The sequence below is a fragment of the Ambystoma mexicanum genome, chromosome 5q (assembly GCF_040938575.1).
Source record: "Ambystoma mexicanum isolate Mex_15411 chromosome 5q, UKY_AmexF1_1, whole genome shotgun sequence".
Lineage (NCBI taxonomy): Eukaryota > Metazoa > Chordata > Amphibia > Caudata > Ambystomatidae > Ambystoma > Ambystoma mexicanum.
In genome coordinates, this window is record NC_090933.1 from 934,082,395 (window position 1) to 934,103,663 (window position 21,269).

At 47.3% G+C, this 21,269-nt stretch overlaps 1 protein-coding gene across 1 annotated transcript in view; it reads left to right on the forward strand.

The window, feature by feature from the left end:
* The window catches only part of GRHL2 (grainyhead like transcription factor 2), a 567,062-nt gene that overhangs the window by 504,829 nt on the left and 40,964 nt on the right, over window positions 1–21,269 (forward strand). Inside the window, exon 14 of the mRNA XM_069621448.1 lies at window positions 5,759–5,844. Coding sequence (XP_069477549.1) covers window positions 5,759–5,844 — 86 coding nt within the window. The remainder of the gene's footprint in view (window positions 1–5,758; window positions 5,845–21,269) is intronic.

The following is a 21,269-nucleotide window of genomic DNA, read 5'->3' on the forward strand; positions in this document are numbered from 1 at the left end:
AACATACAAAGAAATGTGCTTAATACATTATTTTGCACAGGCAGACAGTTTGGCTATTCTGGCCCTTCCTTGGAATATGACTCAAACAGGCCAGTCTTGACAACAGAAAAATAATAAAGGCAAGGATATGAAAATGTCTGAGTTGCCATACACAATCACAATCAAGACTAAGAGGATACAAAACAAAGTGCATTGACACCACAATCTGAAGTCCAGACCAAAAGACCCGATGAAGGCCTACTGACTCCCAGAGACCAAAAGACCTGATGAAGGCCTACTGACTCTCAGAGACCAAAAGACCCGATGAAGGCCTACTGACTCTCAAAGACCAAAAGACCCGATGAAGGCCTACTGACTCTCAGAGACCAAAAGACCCGATGAAGGCCTACTGACTCTCAGAGACCAAAAGACCCGATGAAGGCCCACTGACTCTCAGAGACCAAAAGACCCGATGAAGGCCCACTGACTCTCAGAGACCAAAAGACCCGATGAAGGCCCAATGACTCTCAGAGACCAAAAGACCCGATGAAGGCCTACTGACTCTCAGAGACCAAAAGACCCGATGAAGGCCTACTGACTCTCAGAGACCAGAAGGCCCACTGACTCTCAGAGACCAAAAGACCCGATGAAGGCCTACTGACTCTCAGAGACCAGAAGGCCCACTGACTCTCAGAGACCAAAAGACCCGATGAAGGCCCACTGACTCTCAGAGACCAAAAGACCCGATGAAGGCCCACTGACTCTCAGAGACCAAAAGACCCGATGAAGGCCCACTGACTAAGTTCAGCTTTTGCAGAGTACGGGAGAAGACAAAGGGGAGAGGGCAGGTTGCAGAGCACGACGCAAGCCTGCCCCAACTACAAAAACACAAGGTACACAATAGAAAAGGGGTTCTATCCTCCAATGTGCAAGACATCGAAAATGAATACATTAAAAAAGACAATGTGGTCGATTGGAAATGCAACGCTGCCAACCTGGAGTACTTCCATGGCAGTGGCCACACGGGGCCCCCATGAAGAGAATTAGGGGGAAACCGGTTAAAGATCATGCAGTTTAACCATTTCAAGAATGCTCCCTCTCCATAGAGCAACCTCAGCGTTCCAAGGGGTAGCCGGGTGTCCAGGCAGAGATTTCGAGAGACCCGCAAACCATGTAGAATTATGGTTATTTTGAAATGTCATGATTTCGGAAGCTGTTCTGCCACAAGCCTCCAAGGGAAAAACACAGTTCTCCTATTTCTTGAGATCCGATATGTTGCTGGCCAACAAGTGATTGCAGTGGGAATGAACTTGTTATAAAGATACCAGAGTAACAGTTTCTACACAAAATCCACCCACGCTATGTCACATTGATGGGAATAAATATAGTTTTTCCCCCTGTGAGGCGTCCGACCATCGCAGAGGATTTTTCAAATTGTAAAAGGTGACATAAAATAGCAGTCATTTCCTGTAATACAACGTGAAACTTTATGTAGCAACTGCTAACACCGTGGTTACCTCTTGGTGTCTGATTCTGGAAGGAAGAGGGTTGTTAGTAGGAGGAGAGCGAGAGACACGCAGTGGGAATCCTGAAGCATTCATGAGCGCATATCCGCATAACCCATTTTCCGTGTTTCTTGGTGGTGTCTGGTGTGGACGCTTGAGGTACGTGCATCCGGAGTGGTGCTCCAGTTTGTCGTTAGCATCCCGCTTGACTCGCTACCAATGCGGTCTGTCAGAGAGCAGGATGCTCAGTGGTTGTGGGAGGTTGCATGTGGTGGACTAGTGAAAGTGGCGTAGAGTTGTGCAGAGTTCAGCTCTGCACGCTTCAGCTGCAATTAGTGTCAGTGAGTGGTTGGGACGAGCGGGCCTCCTGCTGCGGTGTGCGTGGCAAGTAGTGTGTGCAGTGTAAGGCGGGAAGACGAATGATCGGCGGGTTGGTAGCCAGGAATCATTAGAATGACCATGGACTGAGGATGTTTAGCAGACAGCAGGGTCCTCGCTGGCTGTCCTTTGTTCATCCTTGTGGTGAAAGTGGAGAGTGATATTTCAGTCAGCCCCCTTCTTCTAGGTATCCTTGGACAGCCTTGGACAGCCCTGGCCTTGGAGGCTCGAGGAAAGGTCTTAGCGCCCTGTGTGTATTGTGGAGGGTGCACTGACGAGACTGAACCAACTGAGTGCAGTCTCCCATGCGATAATATCAGCACTGTTTCCCTTCTTGTGGCCAGTAGAACAGCCAGGTTTTACGGTGTTCCGGCAAGTCATGTGGCTGTCCATTGTGCAGCGTCACCTAAGAATGGCTGAGGGCTGAGAAGGACTCCCCGCCTTTGCACGGTCTTTTGAAGCATGGTACTGTCACCAGAGCAATGTTACTGGATGCAAGCCTCCTGCCGCCCAATCGAGTCTGGAATTGTGTCCCTGTGACTTGCGTGCCCCGGTCGTGGAAGGCATGGTGTAAGGTGCAGATTGTTTTGAGGTGGGTTCTGGATTGCGGTGGAGGCCAGTGAGGGATTCAACATTCTGGGGTCATGTGATCATATATTTCCAGTCTCAGGAGGAGTCTGGGTGCTTAGTTGTGTACTCTTTGCAGACGGCTCAGCAGGTAGTCGAGAGTTCTAGATGAAGGCTATTGTCGCAGTCAAGTATTGAGACTGCTAGGGGGGTGAATGCTAGGGTTCTGTGTGGGAGTGACAGGTGTGGCCTGATTTGGTCAACAAATCTCAGCTGAAAGAAGCAGCTTCCAACCATTACTTTAGGTTGTGTCTCCAAGGAGAAGGGCTTAATAATGGGAAATCCAAGGTTTTTGACAGGCAAGGTTGGTTGAGGTCAGTTTGTTAGTCCTTCTGACCAAGAGAAAGTTGTGGGTGTGTTTTGGTATAGCAGACCATGATTTCCATTATTTTGGCTCAGACCCAATATCATTCATCAGATTAGAACCCTGATTTGAGATGCTGGAATAGTAGAGAGTACCTCGTCACTCAATTCACCTGTAATTCCTGTCAGCTGTTTCTCCTTTTTCTTACTTCCATTCTGACATTGAGCCTTTATCCAATTCTAATTAATTTGTCATGATTCTAATGATTCCATGTGTTTTTACAGCTGACCTTTTTAGTGCTAATTTGTCACTGTTTTTTTAATTCAACGCACCGCTAAATACTGGGGCAGCACTCAACACACTCAAAAATACAAACACACCAAAACCACCACCATGAAGCACGGATCAACTATTCACTCATCACCATCAAACAGGAAGCCAGGCATATTGAAAAAGTTTGTTATAGAACCCAGGCCCCACCATCAGGACATCCCTGAAGCAGCAACCCAAACTATAGCAAGATTGCCATTTGCAACACGAAATCAGCCCACTATCTCCAGCAACTCCAATCCACCACCAAGTTGCCCACAGAAACGTTTCAGCATTGCCAAGTCACTATCCAAACCACCAACCGCATCGTCCACTCCCCCATGCACCTCAGTATGAAACACCTGCATTGACTACTTCCACTCTAAAATAGGCACCAGAAAAGCACTCCCTTCTACGGTCCCACTACCACGCTCTACTCGCAAACCTTCCAACGCATGGTACTCACTCCACCCCATTCACCATGACAGCCACATCACCCCCACTGCAAAGAAGAAAAAATCAAATTTCCTGGATGATGCCTGCCCACCCCAATCCACATCCAATAGCAGCACCACACTAGATCCACATTGCCTCAACATCATAAGCGCCTAGTACATTCTCCTCCTGAAGAAACCATACCCCAAACCCACCCACCTTGAAAACTACCATTCCATCACTATCCTGCCATACCTCACCAGAATCATAGAATGCTTCAACACCATGTAGAAAAAGAGGGGTGCCTGGCTATTCCCTGATCTCTACAGATAAATTATAATGTATAGAACAGTTAATAAGGGCGACCCCGGTTGTACAAGAAGACACAAAAACAATTGGCTAGTATTTATACCATCAAACTCATATTGTGTGTTACATACAGAAAGGTTGATTACCACAGGTAAGTGTACCCGACACATTTCCAACATAAAACATATACAACAACGTATCTAGTCATAATAGCAATAGGTGCATTTTTGGAATATCTTCTTAGAGAGGCACAGCTTCACCTCACTGATGATGCCCAACAAGGCTGAAACACGTGTATGGGGTTGCTGTTGGTACTCTTTTTCAGAGGTGAATTGCCTAGTATTTCGGTGCTGGACTGCCCCTGAGCAGGACAAAGACTGATATGCTGGGAAATTTCTTCTCTGAGAAGGGACAGTGAGCTAAAGACTTGGTAGAGTCTCTTCCAGGGGTTATTCACCCAAGAACAGGTCATTGGGCTGTGTTGGTGCTGGTGGAGAGATTCCCAGACCCCCCTTGCTTTGTTTGAGTTGTGGCATGGAGCAAAAAAGGCTAAACAGGTTTTTCCATTACTTCAGATATCCTTAAAAGAGGGCACCCAGGTGTGAATGCTGAAGAGGAGAGGACATTTTGTGAGAATGGGAAGCAGAGACAATTGCTGGGGTGTTGCTGCTGGTGAGCGGGCTGCTCATGTGAGCAGGGTGAGGGTTTTTCTAGTAGGAATGGAAGATGGGACAAAGAGGCTGTCTCCTCATATGTGTGTGGCTGATGATGAGCAGGTCAAGTTATGTAACCATGGATAAGCAGCAAACATGATCTGAGATGAACTGAGTGGAGGCTGGATCATGGCTTTTCAAGCAGATCTGGAGAGCAGGATCCAGAACCTACCTCCTGATTGACTTGTTTCTGTTGTTGGGCAAGCTGGTCTGTCAAATGTACCAAACAGTTAAATTGTAGCCATGCAATTGTGCCATGTATGCTCCAGGATGCAGTTGATACCTTCAAGGATGTTCAGTCAGCCCATGGCTGAGCCACTTTTCCTCCTCATCTTCTATGATACGGTAAAGAATTTGGGGGTGATGCTTTCTGCTGAAGGGAAGATATTTATTGTGAGATGGCGAATCCCGGATCTGGCAAAATCTGGCTCAAAGTCCACCAATGAGGGGGATAGAAAGGGCCATCCAAATTCCTTCACCTGTCTTGGGGGAATCCATAGTCACTTCCAAAGTGGGCATATTTATGTTTTTCCAAGCTTGAAAGCAAATTGCAGACTGTGACTGACAAGTTCCTGGTGGCGTAAGCAGATAGCATTGTGGTCTCTTCAAGAAAGACACTTGGTGACACCAGGTAGCCGAGATGGTCTCTAATGGTGTGTTTGTTGACCTTGTCAAGCAGGTGTTGTCATCAAATAAGATACTCAGTCTGAGGGGGATCAATGATTGTAGAGAAAAGTATGTTACTGAAAGCTTTGCCAAAGGTAGGCTTGTTTTAAGAGTCACATGTCTATGAGTAGGAAGGAGGGGTCTATGTTGGTGCTTGAAGAGTAAAGCTTAAACGTCTAATGTTTGTAAAGAAAGGGGGTCCAAAGAGGGCCAGGTTATATCCCAGATCTCACTTCTAACATCTTGAACTGCAGGTTTAAGTTCCTCACCATGTGGTGGAGATATTCCCGCCTGTACGAAGCAACTATTCAAGCTTTCTGACCCCAGCCACCGCATGATTCATATGTGCAATACCATAGGTGTGGCTGTGGTGTCTCAGATGGAAATAACTATTCAAAAAGAAAAGTCATTGGACATGTAGTAAGACAGGGCAGCCATTTGCTGTATTACTACCCTGAAATATTGGAGTTGTTCGGTTACTGATGGATTCTCTTGTGTCTGTCGCCTCTACAGTGTGATCTTTGTTCTTGCAGTGCTTTTGTATGTGCGGAAAGAGACAGACGAAGTGTTTGATGCCCTGATGCTGAAATCGCCGACAGTCAAGGGTTTAATGGAAGCTGTAAGTATCTTAATAAACGAGCTTTCGATCTTTCATTGCCTGACAGTCGTAGAACAACCAAGAGGTTTCCTGTGTCAGTTTTCAATGCATCAAAAAGTAAAGTCTTTTGTAGCCCATCCGTAGACACTTACATTGGTAAACGCCCAGGGTTTGCAATGCAGTCTACGGTGGCTGCAAAGAGCCACATTGCAGTAGTGATTGCTATGCCTAACTACTCCCAAATGAAGCCTGTGTTTTTGTGTGACACTGTAAGGGTTATTATATGCCGAGGGAGTGACGTGGCAACCTTGTCCCCAATGTCCAGGCTATGCATGCCAGTATGGCTTGGAACATCCGTATATGACACATGCTCCTAGAAGGAAGAAAATAACTATGGGAGTATAACTGCACATTGCACTATTTCTGAGGCAATCCTAAACAGAAGGATTTAGTTATCATTCAAAAAACAAAAAAAGGCTGATACGTGATCTACTAATCCATTCTGAAACCTATTTTAATTTTATGACACTAGCAATGTGGCATTTAAAATACATACAATACAAAACACTATGCATAGACTAACAGCCAATAAAAAATACAAACATGACAGTACTCCAACAATGTGCGAAATTCCCAAAAAGTGGTTGACGTGACAATATGTAAACAAAAAAACTGTGCAAAAAACGCAAATAGGCTTCTTAATAAACCACGCTGGCAGAGTTTTGCTACTCTGAACTACAATAGTGACATTTGTATTTATCCCACTATATTTGTCATAATATAATTTCACAGAGCTAATATATAATGAAACAAGGAACTGTGCAAACAAACGTGAGCCGGCCATTCTAACAGAGTTTCACTACTCGGAGCTACCGTAGAGGAGTGTACATTCCGCCAACTATATATAACACATTCACAATTTCCCAGGGTGTATGTCTACAAGTCGCGGATAACTGCATGACTGAAAAGAGAGTCGAAAGAGGGCATGCCTACTTGTACTAGACATTTTGGAGATGGCAATTATTAAACCTAGCCTCCAGCTCACCATCTTTAACACTCTTGACACCCTTGTCCCTGCCATGAGGATCTGCATGAAGCCTGTCTCCAAATGCAACTCTTCGTATGACTCTGACTTGGCAGCTTTTAAACAAAAGTGCAAAGCTGCCGAGCAGTAGTACATCTTCTGATAAACTGGCCTGCCGCCTGCTCCAAAGGCAATATCCTCTCACCATCCGCTCCATGAAGAGGGCTCATGTCCAAACCCTCATCTCTGGGGCAACTAATAACATGGCTGAACTTTTCCAAATCTGCAAGGAACTTGCCAATCCTACTGCAGTCTCCTCCTCTCCTCTTCCCTCCCAGGCACTCTGCACTGCACTTTCCTCCCACTTCTCCACCAAAACTCAGGACATCCTGTCCTCACTGTCATCTACTCCCCTCCCCACCCCCTCTTCTCTTGCCTCCCTTTGCCCCCCCTTCTCCCTCTCTTATTCTCTCCTCCTTCTCTCTAATTTCACCAGATGAGGTCTCTAGAATAGTCTGCTCTATAAAAGTCTCCTCCAAGCAATGTGCTCCCGTGCTCTTCCAGAACCATCAAGGACATCTCCTCTCTTGACCCTTTCTTGACTGACCTCTGTAACCACTCCTGTACCACTGGCTCTTTCCCACAACCCCTCAATCACTCTGTTGTGTACCCGCTTCTAAAAAAGCCATCTACCCTTCATGCCCTGCAAACTATCGCCCTATCTCTATCACCCCTTTCTTGGGTAAAGTCATGGAGAAATTGGTCATCCCCCAAATGACCCACCACACCAAATCGGCTGGCTGCCTCCACAACCACCAGTCTGGCTTCGGAGCACCCAGAGGCACGGAAACTGCTCTCCTGAACACCTGCTCTTAAACCTGGACACTAACTCTCCCTCTGTTCTGATCTTTCTTCTGCCTTTGACACGGTCAATCATGCCATCCTCATAAATCATCTCCATGATAACGTAGGCATCACAGATCCGGCACTGGCGTGGCTGACCTCCTTCCTTTCAAACCAATTGTCACAAGTGCAATTGGGCCCCATGCTTCCCTCTTCAGGGATCTATCCTATTGCCATCTTCCTTGCCCCCCTAGCCCACGTGACCTCCACCTTCTCTCCTCACTTCCAGTGTTATGCTGATGACACTCAGCTTTCCTTTAAGCTTCCATCCTCTACCTCCTCCCCTTCCTCTCTCATACCTGACTGCCTGACTACTATTCAGGCCTGGTGCTCTGCTAACAATCTCTGCCTTAATGCCAGTAAGACAGAGATACTTCTCACTGGGACACCTGCTCCCTGTTCCCCCCACACTCTCTGGCCACCCTCCTTGGGTCCCCTCCACTCACCCTCTTGTGTGGCTAAAAATCTTCTGGTCATCTTTGACTCCTCTCTCTCCTTCTCTCTGAAAATCACGGACCTTGCCATGAAATACAACTTTCAGCTCCACCTCCTCAGAGGCATTCTCCCTTTCCTCACTTCCCCCCAGAAGCTGAATGTCTCCAGAGTTCTGGTTCTCTTTAGGCTGGACTACTGCAACAGCCTCTTCCTCAATCTGCCTTTGTCTTCCCTTCGCCCTATTCAACTAATCCAGAATAAGGCTGCAAGACCTATCCTTGGCCTCAAGCCCAGGGACTGCATCTCTCCAGCCCTACAATCCCTACAGTGGCTCCCAGTGACCGCAAGAATCAGATTCAAGACCCTTTGCATCATCCACAAGGCTGCCTGGGGCATGGGACCTCTTAACATCCAGCTCCTCACTCCATATACCTCCCTACTAGATTTCTTTGGTCCTCTAACTCCAACTCTCTGCAGGTCAGATGCTTCTCCAAGCAGAGAATGGGAGGTAGATCCCTTTCCTTGGCAGGAGCCTTCCTCTGGACTGGCCTTTCTGCCCCGGTCAGACTTGAGCTGGATCTGCTTAAGTTCCGGAAACGTCTCAAGACATTCCCTTTCTCCTTCTTCTTCCTTCCCCTCTCCCGTGCTAATGTCCCTCTGCCGCAGTGACTGGTGCAAAGACCCTCTTACAGGGTCCAGGCCCTCCTTGACCAGTCCCCTGCCCCAAAGCATCCCTACCAGCACTTGCCCTCGAGCGCCCTTCCCGGACTAGCCTGATTCTGGTCCTCCCCATCGATCGCAATTTTCCATTTCCCACTTCCCCTGCGCTTACCCTTCCTGGCTCCCCTCAGCACTTGCTCTGCCCCCTAAGCCCCACTCCTGCACTTCACCCCCTCACACCCATGTCAACTTCCCAGCCCTGCCCCCTTCTTCCACCCTCACTTGCACTTTTTGTCTCTGCACTTGCACGGTACGAATGTCAAAAGGCCCCCTTTTGTGCCTTGTGGCACCTGGAAACATTTGTGTATAGGCGCTATACATATGTCCAATAAATAAACCGCCTTCTTCAGGACCAGCAATGCTTAAGGACCCTGTATAGAAATTATTTTATGTAAGTGTCTAGACACATATGGCACTACTTAATATGGAGGTGAAAATCAGTACAGCCTGGAAATTGGCCAATGAGGGAAGTCTCGCCATTCTATGGGATCACCACGCTGGTGGTAGGGCTCTCAGTACGGCACTTCCTCTCCACATGGGAGCGTGCGCTGACAGCCATGCTGCCAGCGATGCATGGCTGCCAGTGCGATGCTCATTCTCAACATGGGAGTGTCTGGCCGACAGACATGTTACCTGCCCCACTTGTCTCTCTGCATGGCAATCCCTCTCTTCAAGGTAGAGCGGTGCTGACAGCACCACTCTCCTCCTTGCCCAGGCCACACCTGGCAGATGCGGCCGGGGAACCAAATTAACCCACCTTCCTCCCTCCATGCCTTACCTTCTTAGCACGTGGGGCGTAGTCCCCTCTGCCAGCTCTGCTCTCCTCCTCACTGCACAGCGCCTTGGTGTAAAGCGCTCTATAGATAAATAAATAAATAAATCACTCAGGCCTTTAACTCGGTCTTCAGGGCCTCGGGCTAGGTTTATAAAGCTGATTTATAAACTTCATGTTCTTCACTAATTTCATTATCGCTCTTCTCACACAACCTATGAGGCTTACTTGGGTTTCATTATTTATTTCATGAAGTTGCAATGACTTTTCATTACTGCCTACAAGCTCAGGTCTATCATTAGTCTACATCCGAGCGCTTGTCACCGTCAGTGGATTTAGTCTCTGCTTGCGCCGCATTCACTTTTTCAGAAATGTGTGAAATCTTGAACTACTCATTCTTCCCTTTTGTTTCTCTTCTCTTTAGGATGACATTTTTATCCTTTGCACTTTCAACATTTAATAATCATGTTATGTTATGGATTTATATAGTGCAACTCTAGCTCGGAAGCAGAATAGCACAGTGCATTCCGTGGATAGCAAGATGCAGAAGAAGGAGGAGTTTAGGGGGAATTCATGGACCCAAGTTTCCCATGGTTTGAAGGCCAGTGTCTTCATCTCATCCCTAAAGTGCAGGCAGGAGCGAGAGGGGCAGCCTTATGTGAGTGGGTACAAATGGATCATTTGCGCATTAGCGCATTAGCACATTAGCACATTAGGCACTGCTCTTCTGGATATTGCAACAGGTATTTGATAACGTTGACACATTAAAATGGAACTGAAATGTAAGCCATATGTATATCTCAGAAAATAAACAGATTATTTGCCAGTTAAGGCTGGCATAGACACAACTAGAGCACATGTTTTAGTTCTGGGGGGAAATCCCAGGGTACTGTGAGGTGTGTTTATTTTTATGCTAAGTCTGCTTTCTCTACTGCCCGTTACAGTTAATTTCTCTCAGATTATGCGAATGTCCTCCCCCTGGTGAGCACCAGACAGTACAACTGACCTTTGATTATGGAAACCTTTAAACATGGCTGCCACTGCTCGACTTTTGCATGGCATCTCGGAATGGATGGCTTAAGAAAAGTAGCATGTCAGAAGGCAGCTCCGGGAACAGGAATTTTCAAGACACTATAAGGGGTCAGAAATGCGAGATGGACACAAAGATAACGTTTTGTCAAGGTTTTCCATTTATTAAAATTAAAAAGTGTTTTTAATAAACGCCTAACTTCCCCTAACCTAATAGACAGGTCCCTGCCTAGCAAACTAAAACTAAAGAAAAATGATCCTGTGTCCAAAATATCTCTGGCCCTCACATTAATACATACAATACAATGATACAAGGAAAACATGGCTGCCTTTTGGTTCAACAAAACAGTTTTGTAATTCAAATTCAAATGTTTTTGAAAGCACTCCTTGCGTCCAGGGTTGTATTCCCTAACCCTTGATCGATTCAGGAATACTTAGATTACAGCTCTGATTCAACAAAGATCTGTTCAAGGAAATAGAAAAGTCTTATCCAACCATTGCATCTTTCTCAGCGATACCACAAATGTCCTTTTCACCACAGTTGGTTAACTCAAAACAAGTCAATGGGCCTCATTACGGGGTTGCCGGTAAAACCGGCCGGGCTATCACAAGCGGCGGCGGTAAGGGTTATTCCCCCTTTCCTTTGCGTAGTCCATGGAAATGGGGACATGTGTCAAGGGTGGCGTCCCAACGAAGTTTCGTACCTGATTTGTTGTGGTGATCCGTTGCAATGTATCCAAATGTGTTGCCTTAGCGATGCAGGAAATCGGCTTGACAAAACCCCAGGGATCTTATACCTAGGTTTGCCAACCCAACTCCCCACACCACGGAAGACCTCCCCTGTATTTACTTGGTGCGAGGACAGTGCGAACACTGGCAGGGGAGACACTAACAGTAGTGCAGGTCTGATGGCAGGATGAAAATTGACTTCCAGGCAATAAACAGCAGCCAAGGCGGATGATACAGTGCTTCCAGGTGATGCTCAGTAGCCATGGAACGGTACTTTGTGGCCCAACGGGAAGAAAGGGTGGAAGGCAGGAAATGCAGGTTGACAGAAGGAAAGGCAAGAATGCAGCAAGAGCAGCAGGCAAGGAGGGGGCAAAGCAAGGCAAAGACAACTGGCCGAAGAGGAGGGACCAAGCAGTCGGGACAACAAACAGAAGGAACCTAGTTACCCGCTGGAGTGCAATAAGACGCACTTTGCAGATGTGCCCGAGGGCTTAAATTAGCCCGAAGCATGAAAGTAAGGCTTTCCAGAGACTGGTTGGCAGATTTGGCCAACCAGAGCCATTGCCGCCATACCGAGAATGCACAAACGTGGGAGCCGTGCCCTGACGCATGCACGATATGATGGCAATGGCGGTGCCCATGGTGGTGCGGCCCCCATCCGCTGCTGAAGGACCAACGCCAGCGCGGGTACAGGCACCAGGATACTGTACGCTGATCGGTAAGTGGGAGTGTGTGACCTTGCCTGGGCAAGGGGCGAGGGTGTGCAGCAGCGCACGTAAGGCATGGGTGTGTGACAACCGCGAAGCACCGGCACTGTTGCTACTGGTGCTGGTGCTTCTGTGACAACCATGCTGGTAGGGGCCTGAAAACCTGCCAGGTCAGGCTGCCGGGCGATCCGTGGCTCCTACTGGCATCATTGTAGCATGGCTGTCCAGAAAGGGTGCCGGTACGTTTCTATCGGCACCCTTATTTCCAGACCGCCATATTTGGAATGAGGCCACAATATCCCTTTTGAAAGGATGATTGATTTTCTCCTCAAAACACAGGTTCAAAACCAAATGCAATTGTTCTGTTACCATGTAACACTTTCTTCAAAGAAACTACTTATCAAAATAGCACTTCACTCTTTTGCAATACTTCTTCTTGAAATAAGATACTTTTGTCAGAAGAGCAAAAAGCAAGTTGTCTCAGTGATGCTACTGCTTGTCAAAAAAATGATAAAGTACATGAATTCTCTTAATTCAACAAAGGTTCTTGCCACACATCTTTCTGCCACAAAAATATAATTGTAATTTTTTTTTATCAAGCCACCACTTGACATAATGTGTTCAAGTTTCCCCTAAACTGAGAATTAAATGTACAAAAATTATTCTCAGAGGGTCTCTCAATGACTTCTAGACAGTCTTTTAACTGATAGAAGTTTAGGTTACAAGCTTCCTCCAGTTGAAATCCCAAATAGGAAGAGTTGCACCTTTGTCGCCTTAGTATGGTTTCACAGTCTCAGGGATGTTGACAATGTAAGATAGAAGCTTTCCCAAAGGTATATCTCTGAAAAGGGGATTTATGCTTTGGCTGCTCTATTAGGATTTTCTCACAACTTCTTGGCTGATGGTAATGCTGGTTATGAGCTTTTGCCAGTGGTTGTCTTGATATGGTATGCCTGTAACCTCTTGGCTGTGGGTAGTATTTGTTAGAGGCTTTCCCCATTGGTAGTTCACCCAAAGTCTTTTGACAGCCTCTTGGTTGTCGGTAGTACTGGTTATAAACTTTCTCCTCCTGTAGTCCTTTATAAGGGAACTTTCTTCTTTGCCTTCTCTAACTATTCGGCTTTCAGTAAATACGTTTCGCTTTAATTTGGCAATTGTTTGGTATTCAAAGTGATTGCTTGGTAACAGCTTTCGTGTACGTAGTGGCCTGTGCTCAGCATTCACTCTCTGCCAACTCACTGGTTCTCTGCGACGGCTCTCTTGCTTTTAGGCTTCACGGCAGTTCTTCAGCTTTCGTCTGCTTTCTCTTCCACTTCTAAGAGCCTCGGGTAAATTGCCCTTCAGTCTTTGGGATCACTGACAGCTCTGTCGATCTTCCGCATCTTCACTGGGTCTGCCACACACTATTCTGGGAGCACGTCTCCTCAACTGGGCTTCTTCTTAGTATGCTGCTTTCTGCTGCGCCTACTCTGCAGTTCTGCTTGATTTCACCCTCAGGGTGACTGCTGCTGGCGGGCTTCATTGCGTGGCTGCACCTCTAATAGCTTCAGCTTCCCCAGCTATGCCTCCCGCATGGCCATTCACTGCTCCTCAGCCTTCTTCCTCTGCTTCACCTTCATTCTTTTCATTCCTCAGCTGGGCCTCATCTTGGGTTTTAAATATCTCGCTCACATGCTTTGAGTGACATCAACTAGACTGCACCTTTGATTATTCACAATTCTGAGTCCTTATTGCCTCTGAACTCCTCTTCTTTGTCCCAGTACTTTTAGCATTATGGGAACTGAAGTCCATAGAACAATGTATAACATTAAGTTGTTTCGTGTTATTTTTAACTGAGTCAGACTGTTCTATGAACTGAGAGTTATTACAGTAAGGGGAGATTATGGAAAGAGTTTGTAATTCCACATTACTAGAGACTGGGTGTGCTGACAATTAAGAGCCCATGGCCCACAAGGCCTTACACCTGGCTACAACCTTATTGTTCAGAACAGCTCAAGAAGAGCTGGGGGACTAACGATACTACACAAACACCAATTTCCTCTGCTTATCAAGGACACCTCAGCTGGTGCCAAAGACTATGAATCCCATCTTGTAAAACTCCAACTCTCACCCTGCACCCTGCACCTCGCACAGCTTCCTATTCATTTACAGACCCCCTCCAACAAAGACTTTGCAGAGACACTCAGCGACGCTCTGACAACTAACTTCAACCTACATCCAGCACTCCCCATCCTAGGTGATTTCAACATCTGGTTTGACTGCCCTTCAAACCCTATGACCTGATCTCTCACAGACAACCTAGAAGCCTTCAACATGACACAACGCACCTCTTCGCCCACCCACACTGGAGGCCACATCCTTGATGTGGTCTTTAGTGCCACAAACATCATATCCACTCTGAGTCCACGCCCCCTAACATGATCACTCTGCAATCTTCTCTGTACCACTCTCAACCGCGGCCCACACCCAAGGACATGGCCAGCCACCACCAACCTCCACACCCGTCACCCCACTCTGGAACAAAGTCATTATCACCCTGGATCTAGCCAGCTCCCTCTTTAACTCACTCCCAGCACTCTCTCTCCTGGAAGCACTCCCCATCAAACTCTTCGACCACTGGCTCCCTAACGCTTCGCACCCCTCACCCTAATATAACAACCCTCTTAGAGATCAGGCCCCACACCCAGCTGGTACAGCGCCAACCTCTAATTGCTAAAGACCCTCAAGCACCATCTGGAACGGACCTGGAGAACCAACCCAACCACCCAAAACAAAACTGCCCTAGCAAGACTAACAAGGGCCTACAGATTGGTAATCATAAAAACCAAGATAGAATTCCATGGGAACAGAATCTTGAACTCTCGCAACCCAAGCAAGGAACTGCATAGAATCATTTCTGAATTAAGCTCTCTGGGTACGCCCCTCCTCCGAACTCCCAATCCCTATGCGATGCCTTATCAGAAAACTTAATCAACATCGCTATCGAGAGACACTCTGCCATCATCTCTAAATTAGAAATAATGCCCCCGCCCATTACCCACCCATTCCGCATCCAAACTCCTGCCTGATACAAACCTTTGATTCTTTTTCTCCGATCTCACAACAGGAGTCTCTCTCACTCCTAGAACAAAGCTGCCCATCAGGTTTCCCTGAAGACCCTTGCCCGCCAACCTGCCTCAAAAACATCCTAGCCTTAACCTGTTCAGGCAGTATCGCACACTCAATCCTTAACCACTCCCTAATATTGGGAACCTTCCTGGAAGCCTTAAAAACCTCCTACATCAATACCCTCCTCAAAAAACCTACGCTCGACCCACTCCTCCACCAGAACTACCGGCCCTTTTCCAACACCTGCTTCATGGCCAAACACATGGACCCCACAGCATACAAGCAACTCTGCCATTTCACTGAAGCCAACAACCTCCTTGATCCTGCCCAATCTGGATTCAGACAGCTCTGAGGAACGGAGTCCTCCCTACTGTCCATTTGTGACGACCTAAAAAGAACAGCAGACTTGGAAGAATGCGCTCTGCTCATTCTATTGACCTCTCTGCCGCCATTGACCACACCATTCTCCTAGGGAGGCTACACTCTTTAGTAATCAAAGATAGTGCCCTCACTTGGATCTCCTCTTTCATCTCTAATCGCTTGCAAATCATGCTCCTCCACCTTTTTTACCTCTACATCCCGACCAGTACCAAAAGAGGTCCCACAGGGAGCATCGCTATCTCCCCTCCTCTACAACATCTATCTGAACCCACTCCCCCCACTCATCCGCTCCCACAATCGCACATGCTACAACTATGCAGACAAAACCAAGATAATCCTTAAAATCCCAAAATTGCCAGGCTCCAACAGTCCAGATCTGTCATCATGCCTCTTGGATAGTGACTTCTGGATGATGACCAACCACCTGATCCTCAATCCTAGGAAAACAGAAATCCTAGTCTGTGGCAAAACCTATTCCCTCACCTCGCTCCCTAGCCCCCCTTCATCCCTCCCGGCAATTTCCACATTGGTGAGAAACCTTGAATGCACACTGGACACAGATTTATCCCTCTCCCAACACATAAACTCTGTATCCAGAACCTGTTTCTTCCACCTACGCATTCTCAGACGTATCTTCCCATTCCTCACCTATTCTCACCGTTTCTCTGCAATCATCTCCACCATTGTCTCGTTCTTAGCGTTTCAGCTAAGGAAACTGCAAAGAATCCAAACCGCTGTGGCCTGAATGCTCATCAGCCTCCCTCCCAGGGAGCACATAAGCCCTACACTAAGAATCCTCCATTGGCTTCCTATTGTTCATCGCACTACCGTTAAAGCCATGATAAAGACTCTGGTTGAGACTCTAACCTGGCATATAGGCCGGTAGTAGAGAAAACTCTCAGATTCCCCCCTTGGTTTTGCATCACTCACAGTGCCATCCACAGCATCGCCAGGAATTCCTCCAAGACAAACTCACTCGCTACCACCTCTAAAGGACACTAATATCTGGCACAGCATCTCTCCTAGTTGTTCCACAGTGTGGTCCTCCTTTTCTGTCCAAGCGCTGATCATCTGGAACTCTCTACCCCTGCACATCCATAACACTGACAATCACTTGGCGTTCAGAAAGCCCATCAAAACCGGGCTCTTCCCTTCCTCCGCTTGAAACCTTTTCGCACTCTATACTGTTAATATGCACACAGAAACACTGACCCAAACTCGACAACAAACCTATCCACCTTGACCTGCATGGATGCTGGCAGGGTTCGCAGCGGCATGCCACGATAAATTTGCCCGCCCTCACCCACAGATGATCATACATCACTTCCCGTCCCTCAGGGCCACCCTCCCACTGCTCAGGCTTTCAACCTAGGGAGACCACAACTGGTGAGACCGGCCAAGCACATTGGACCTAGAAAAATGACATTGAAGATGAACTCCATCCGAGTTTAAGGTATGCATACCTTGCACCATGTCTTTGGACACAGGTCGCCAGTACGGCCGCCCATCCATGCATTTTAAAATGCAGCTATGGCTAAGCAATTCCGGTCTAGCAGCTCGCATAGCCGCCCACACTGAAACCACTGACATACTTCAACACCTCTGCCAATAGTATACAGTGACAACCTACGTAAAATGTTGGTCTTGCTGGGCACACATCAAATCTCCGGTATTATCACTCTATCCTAAACCACCAACAGCCCCCACCCATGTGCCTGACCTCCAGGCTGCTTACTGGAGTTTAGCCAGCCCAACTAAGTCCTAACCTGGATTATTCACAATTCTGAGTCCTTATTGCCTCTGAACTCCTCTTCTTTGTCCCAGTACTTTTAGCATTATGGGAACTGAAGTCCATAGAACAATGTATAACATTAAGTTGTTTCGTGTTATTTTTAACTGAGTCAGACTGTTCTATGAACTGAGAGTTATTACAGTAAGGGGAGATTATGGAAAGAGTTTGTAATTCCACATTACTAGAGACTGGGTGTGCTGACAATTAAGAGCCCATGGCCCACAAGGCCTTACACCTGGCTACAACCTTATTGTTCAGAACAGCTCAAGAAGAGCTGGGGGACTAACGATACTACACAAACACCAATTTCCTCTGCTTATCAAGGACACCTCAGCTGGTACCAAAGACTATGAATCCCATCTTGTAAAACTCCAACTCTCACCCTGCACCCTGCACCTCGCACAGCTTCCTATTCATTTACAGACCCCCTCCAACAAAGACTTTGCAGAGACACTCAGCGACGCTCTGACAACTAACTTCAACCTACATCCAGCACTCCCCATCCTAGGTGATTTCAACATCTGGTTTGACTGCCCTTCAAACCCTATGACCTGATCTCTCACAGACAACCTAGAAGCCTTCAACATGACACAACGCACCTCTTCGCCCACCCACACTGGAGGCCACATCCTTGATGTGGTCTTTAGTGCCACAAACATCATATCCACTCTGAGTCCACGCCCCCTAACATGATCACTCTGCAATCTTCTCTGTACCACTCTCAACCGCGGCCCACACCCAAGGACATGGCCAGCCACCACCAACCTCCACACCCGTCACCCCACTCTGGAACAAAGTCATTATCACCCTGGATCTAGCCAGCTCCCTCTTTAACTCACTCCCAGCACTCTCTCTCCTGGAAGCACTCCCCATCAAACTCTTCGACCACTGGCTCCCTAACGCTTCGCACCCCTCACCCTAATATAACAACCCTCTTAGAGATCAGGCCCCACACCCAGCTGGTACAGCGCCAACCTCTAATTGCTAAAGACCCTCAAGCACCATCTGGAACGGACCTGGAGAACCAACCCAACCACCCAAAACAAAACTGCCCTAGCAAGACTAACAAGGGCCTACAGATTGGTAATCATAAAAACCAAGATAGAATTCCATGGGAACAGAATCTTGAACTCTCGCAACCCAAGCAAGGAACTGCATAGAATCATTTCTGAATTAAGCTCTCTGGGTACGCCCCTCCTCCGAACTCCCAATCCCTATGCGATGCCTTATCAGAAAACTTAATCAACATCGCTATCGAGAGACACTCTGCCATCATCTCTAAATTAGAAATAATGCCCCCGCCCATTACCCACCCATTCCGCATCCAAACTCCTGCCTGATACAAACCTTTGATTCTTTTTCTCCGATCTCACAACAGGAGTCTCTCTCACTCCTAGAACAAAGCTGCCCATCAGGTTTCCCTGAAGACCCTTGCCCGCCAACCTGCCTCAAAAACATCCTAGCCTTAACCTGTTCAGGCAGTATCGCACACTCAATCCTTAACCACTCCCTAATATTGGGAACCTTCCTGGAAGCCTTAAAAACCTCCTACATCAATACCCTCCTCAAAAAACCTACGCTCGACCCACTCCTCCACCAGAACTACCGGCCCTTTTCCAACACCTGCTTCATGGCCAAACACATGGACCCCACAGCATACAAGCAACTCTGCCATTTCACTGAAGCCAACAACCTCCTTGATCCTGCCCAATCTGGATTCAGACAGCTCTGAGGAACGGAGTCCTCCCTACTGTCCATTTGTGACGACCTAAAAAGAACAGCAGACTTGGAAGAATGCGCTCTGCTCATTCTATTGACCTCTCTGCCGCCATTGACCACACCATTCTCCTAGGGAGGCTACACTCTTTAGTAATCAAAGATAGTGCCCTCACTTGGATCTCCTCTTTCATCTCTAATCGCTTGCAAATCATGCTCCTCCACCTTTTTTACCTCTACATCCCGACCAGTACCAAAAGAGGTCCCACAGGGAGCATCGCTATCTCCCCTCCTCTACAACATCTATCTGAACCCACTCCCCCCACTCATCCGCTCCCACAATCGCACATGCTACAACTATGCAGACAAAACCAAGATAATCCTTAAAATCCCAAAATTGCCAGGCTCCAACAGTCCAGATCTGTCATCATGCCTCTTGGATAGTGACTTCTGGATGATGACCAACCACCTGATCCTCAATCCTAGGAAAACAGAAATCCTAGTCTGTGGCAAAACCTATTCCCTCACCTCGCTCCCTAGCCCCCCTTCATCCCTCCCGGCAATTTCCACATTGGTGAGAAACCTTGAATGCACACTGGACACAGATTTATCCCTCTCCCAACACATAAACTCTGTATCCAGAACCTGTTTCTTCCACCTACGCATTCTCAGACGTATCTTCCCATTCCTCACCTATTCTCACCGTTTCTCTGCAATCATCTCCACCATTGTCTCGTTCTTAGCGTTTCAGCTAAGGAAACTGCAAAGAATCCAAACCGCTGTGGCCTGAATGCTCATCAGCCTCCCTCCCAGGGAGCACATAAGCCCTACACTAAGAATCCTCCATTGGCTTCCTATTGTTCATCGCACTACCGTTAAAGCCATGATAAAGACTCTGGTTGAGACTCTAACCTGGCATATAGGCCGGTAGTAGAGAAAACTCTCAGATTCCCCCCTTGGTTTTGCATCACTCACAGTGCCATCCACAGCATCGCCAGGAATTCCTCCAAGACAAACTCACTCGCTACCACCTCTAAAGGACACTAATATCTGGCACAGCATCTCTCCTAGTTGTTCCACAGTGTGGTCCTCCTTTTCTGTCCAAGCGCTGATCATCTGGAACTCTCTACCCCTGCACATCCATAACACTGACAATCACTTGGCGTTCAGAAAGCCCATCAAAACCGGGCTCTTCCCTTCCTCCGCTTGAAACCTTTTCGCACTCTATACTGTTAATATGCACACAGAAACACTGACCCAAACTCGACAACAAACCTATCCACCTTGACCTGCATGGATGCTGGCAGGGTTCGCAGCGGCATGCCACGATAAATTTGCCCGCCCTCACCCACAGATGATCATACATCACTTCCCGTCCCTCAGGGCCACCCTCCCACTGCTCAGGCTTTCAACCTAGGGAGACCACAACTGGTGAGACCGGCCAAGCACATTGGACCTAGAAAAATGACATTGAAGATGAACTCCATCCGAGTTTAAGGTATGCATACCTTGCACCATGTCTTTGGACACAGGTCGCCAGTACGGCCGCCCATCCATGCATTTTAAAATGCAGCTATGGCTAAGCAATTCCGGTCTAGCAGCTCGCATAGCCGCCCACACTGAAACCACTGACATACTTCAACACCTCTGCCAATAGTATACAGTGACAACCTACGTAAAATGTTGGTCTTGCTGGGCACACATCAAATCTCCGGTATTATCACTCTATCCTAAACCACCAACAGCCCCCACCCATGTGCCTGACCTCCAGGCTGCTTACTGGAGTTTAGCCAGCCCAACTAAGTCCTAACCTGGCAAAATGCACACACGCATCTTATAAATTAACTCTTAGAATCACCCACACATGGACTACGGTCCCAGAGGGCGTTCCAACCACAAAGCGCATTGAGGCCATACAATTGGGGAAAGGGCGCTATATAAATTACCAATACAATATAATTAGAGTAAGGATTTCTCATTAAGTCAGAATTATGACAATTCACAGTTTTCATCTTTAATCCCTGAACCTTTGAGGCACCAACTTGCTTCTGTTTAACTGACTTTTTATAACAGGCTCTTTGGACTTTGAAATTAGAGGGATTGATAAATTGATAGCATGTCATTAAGTAT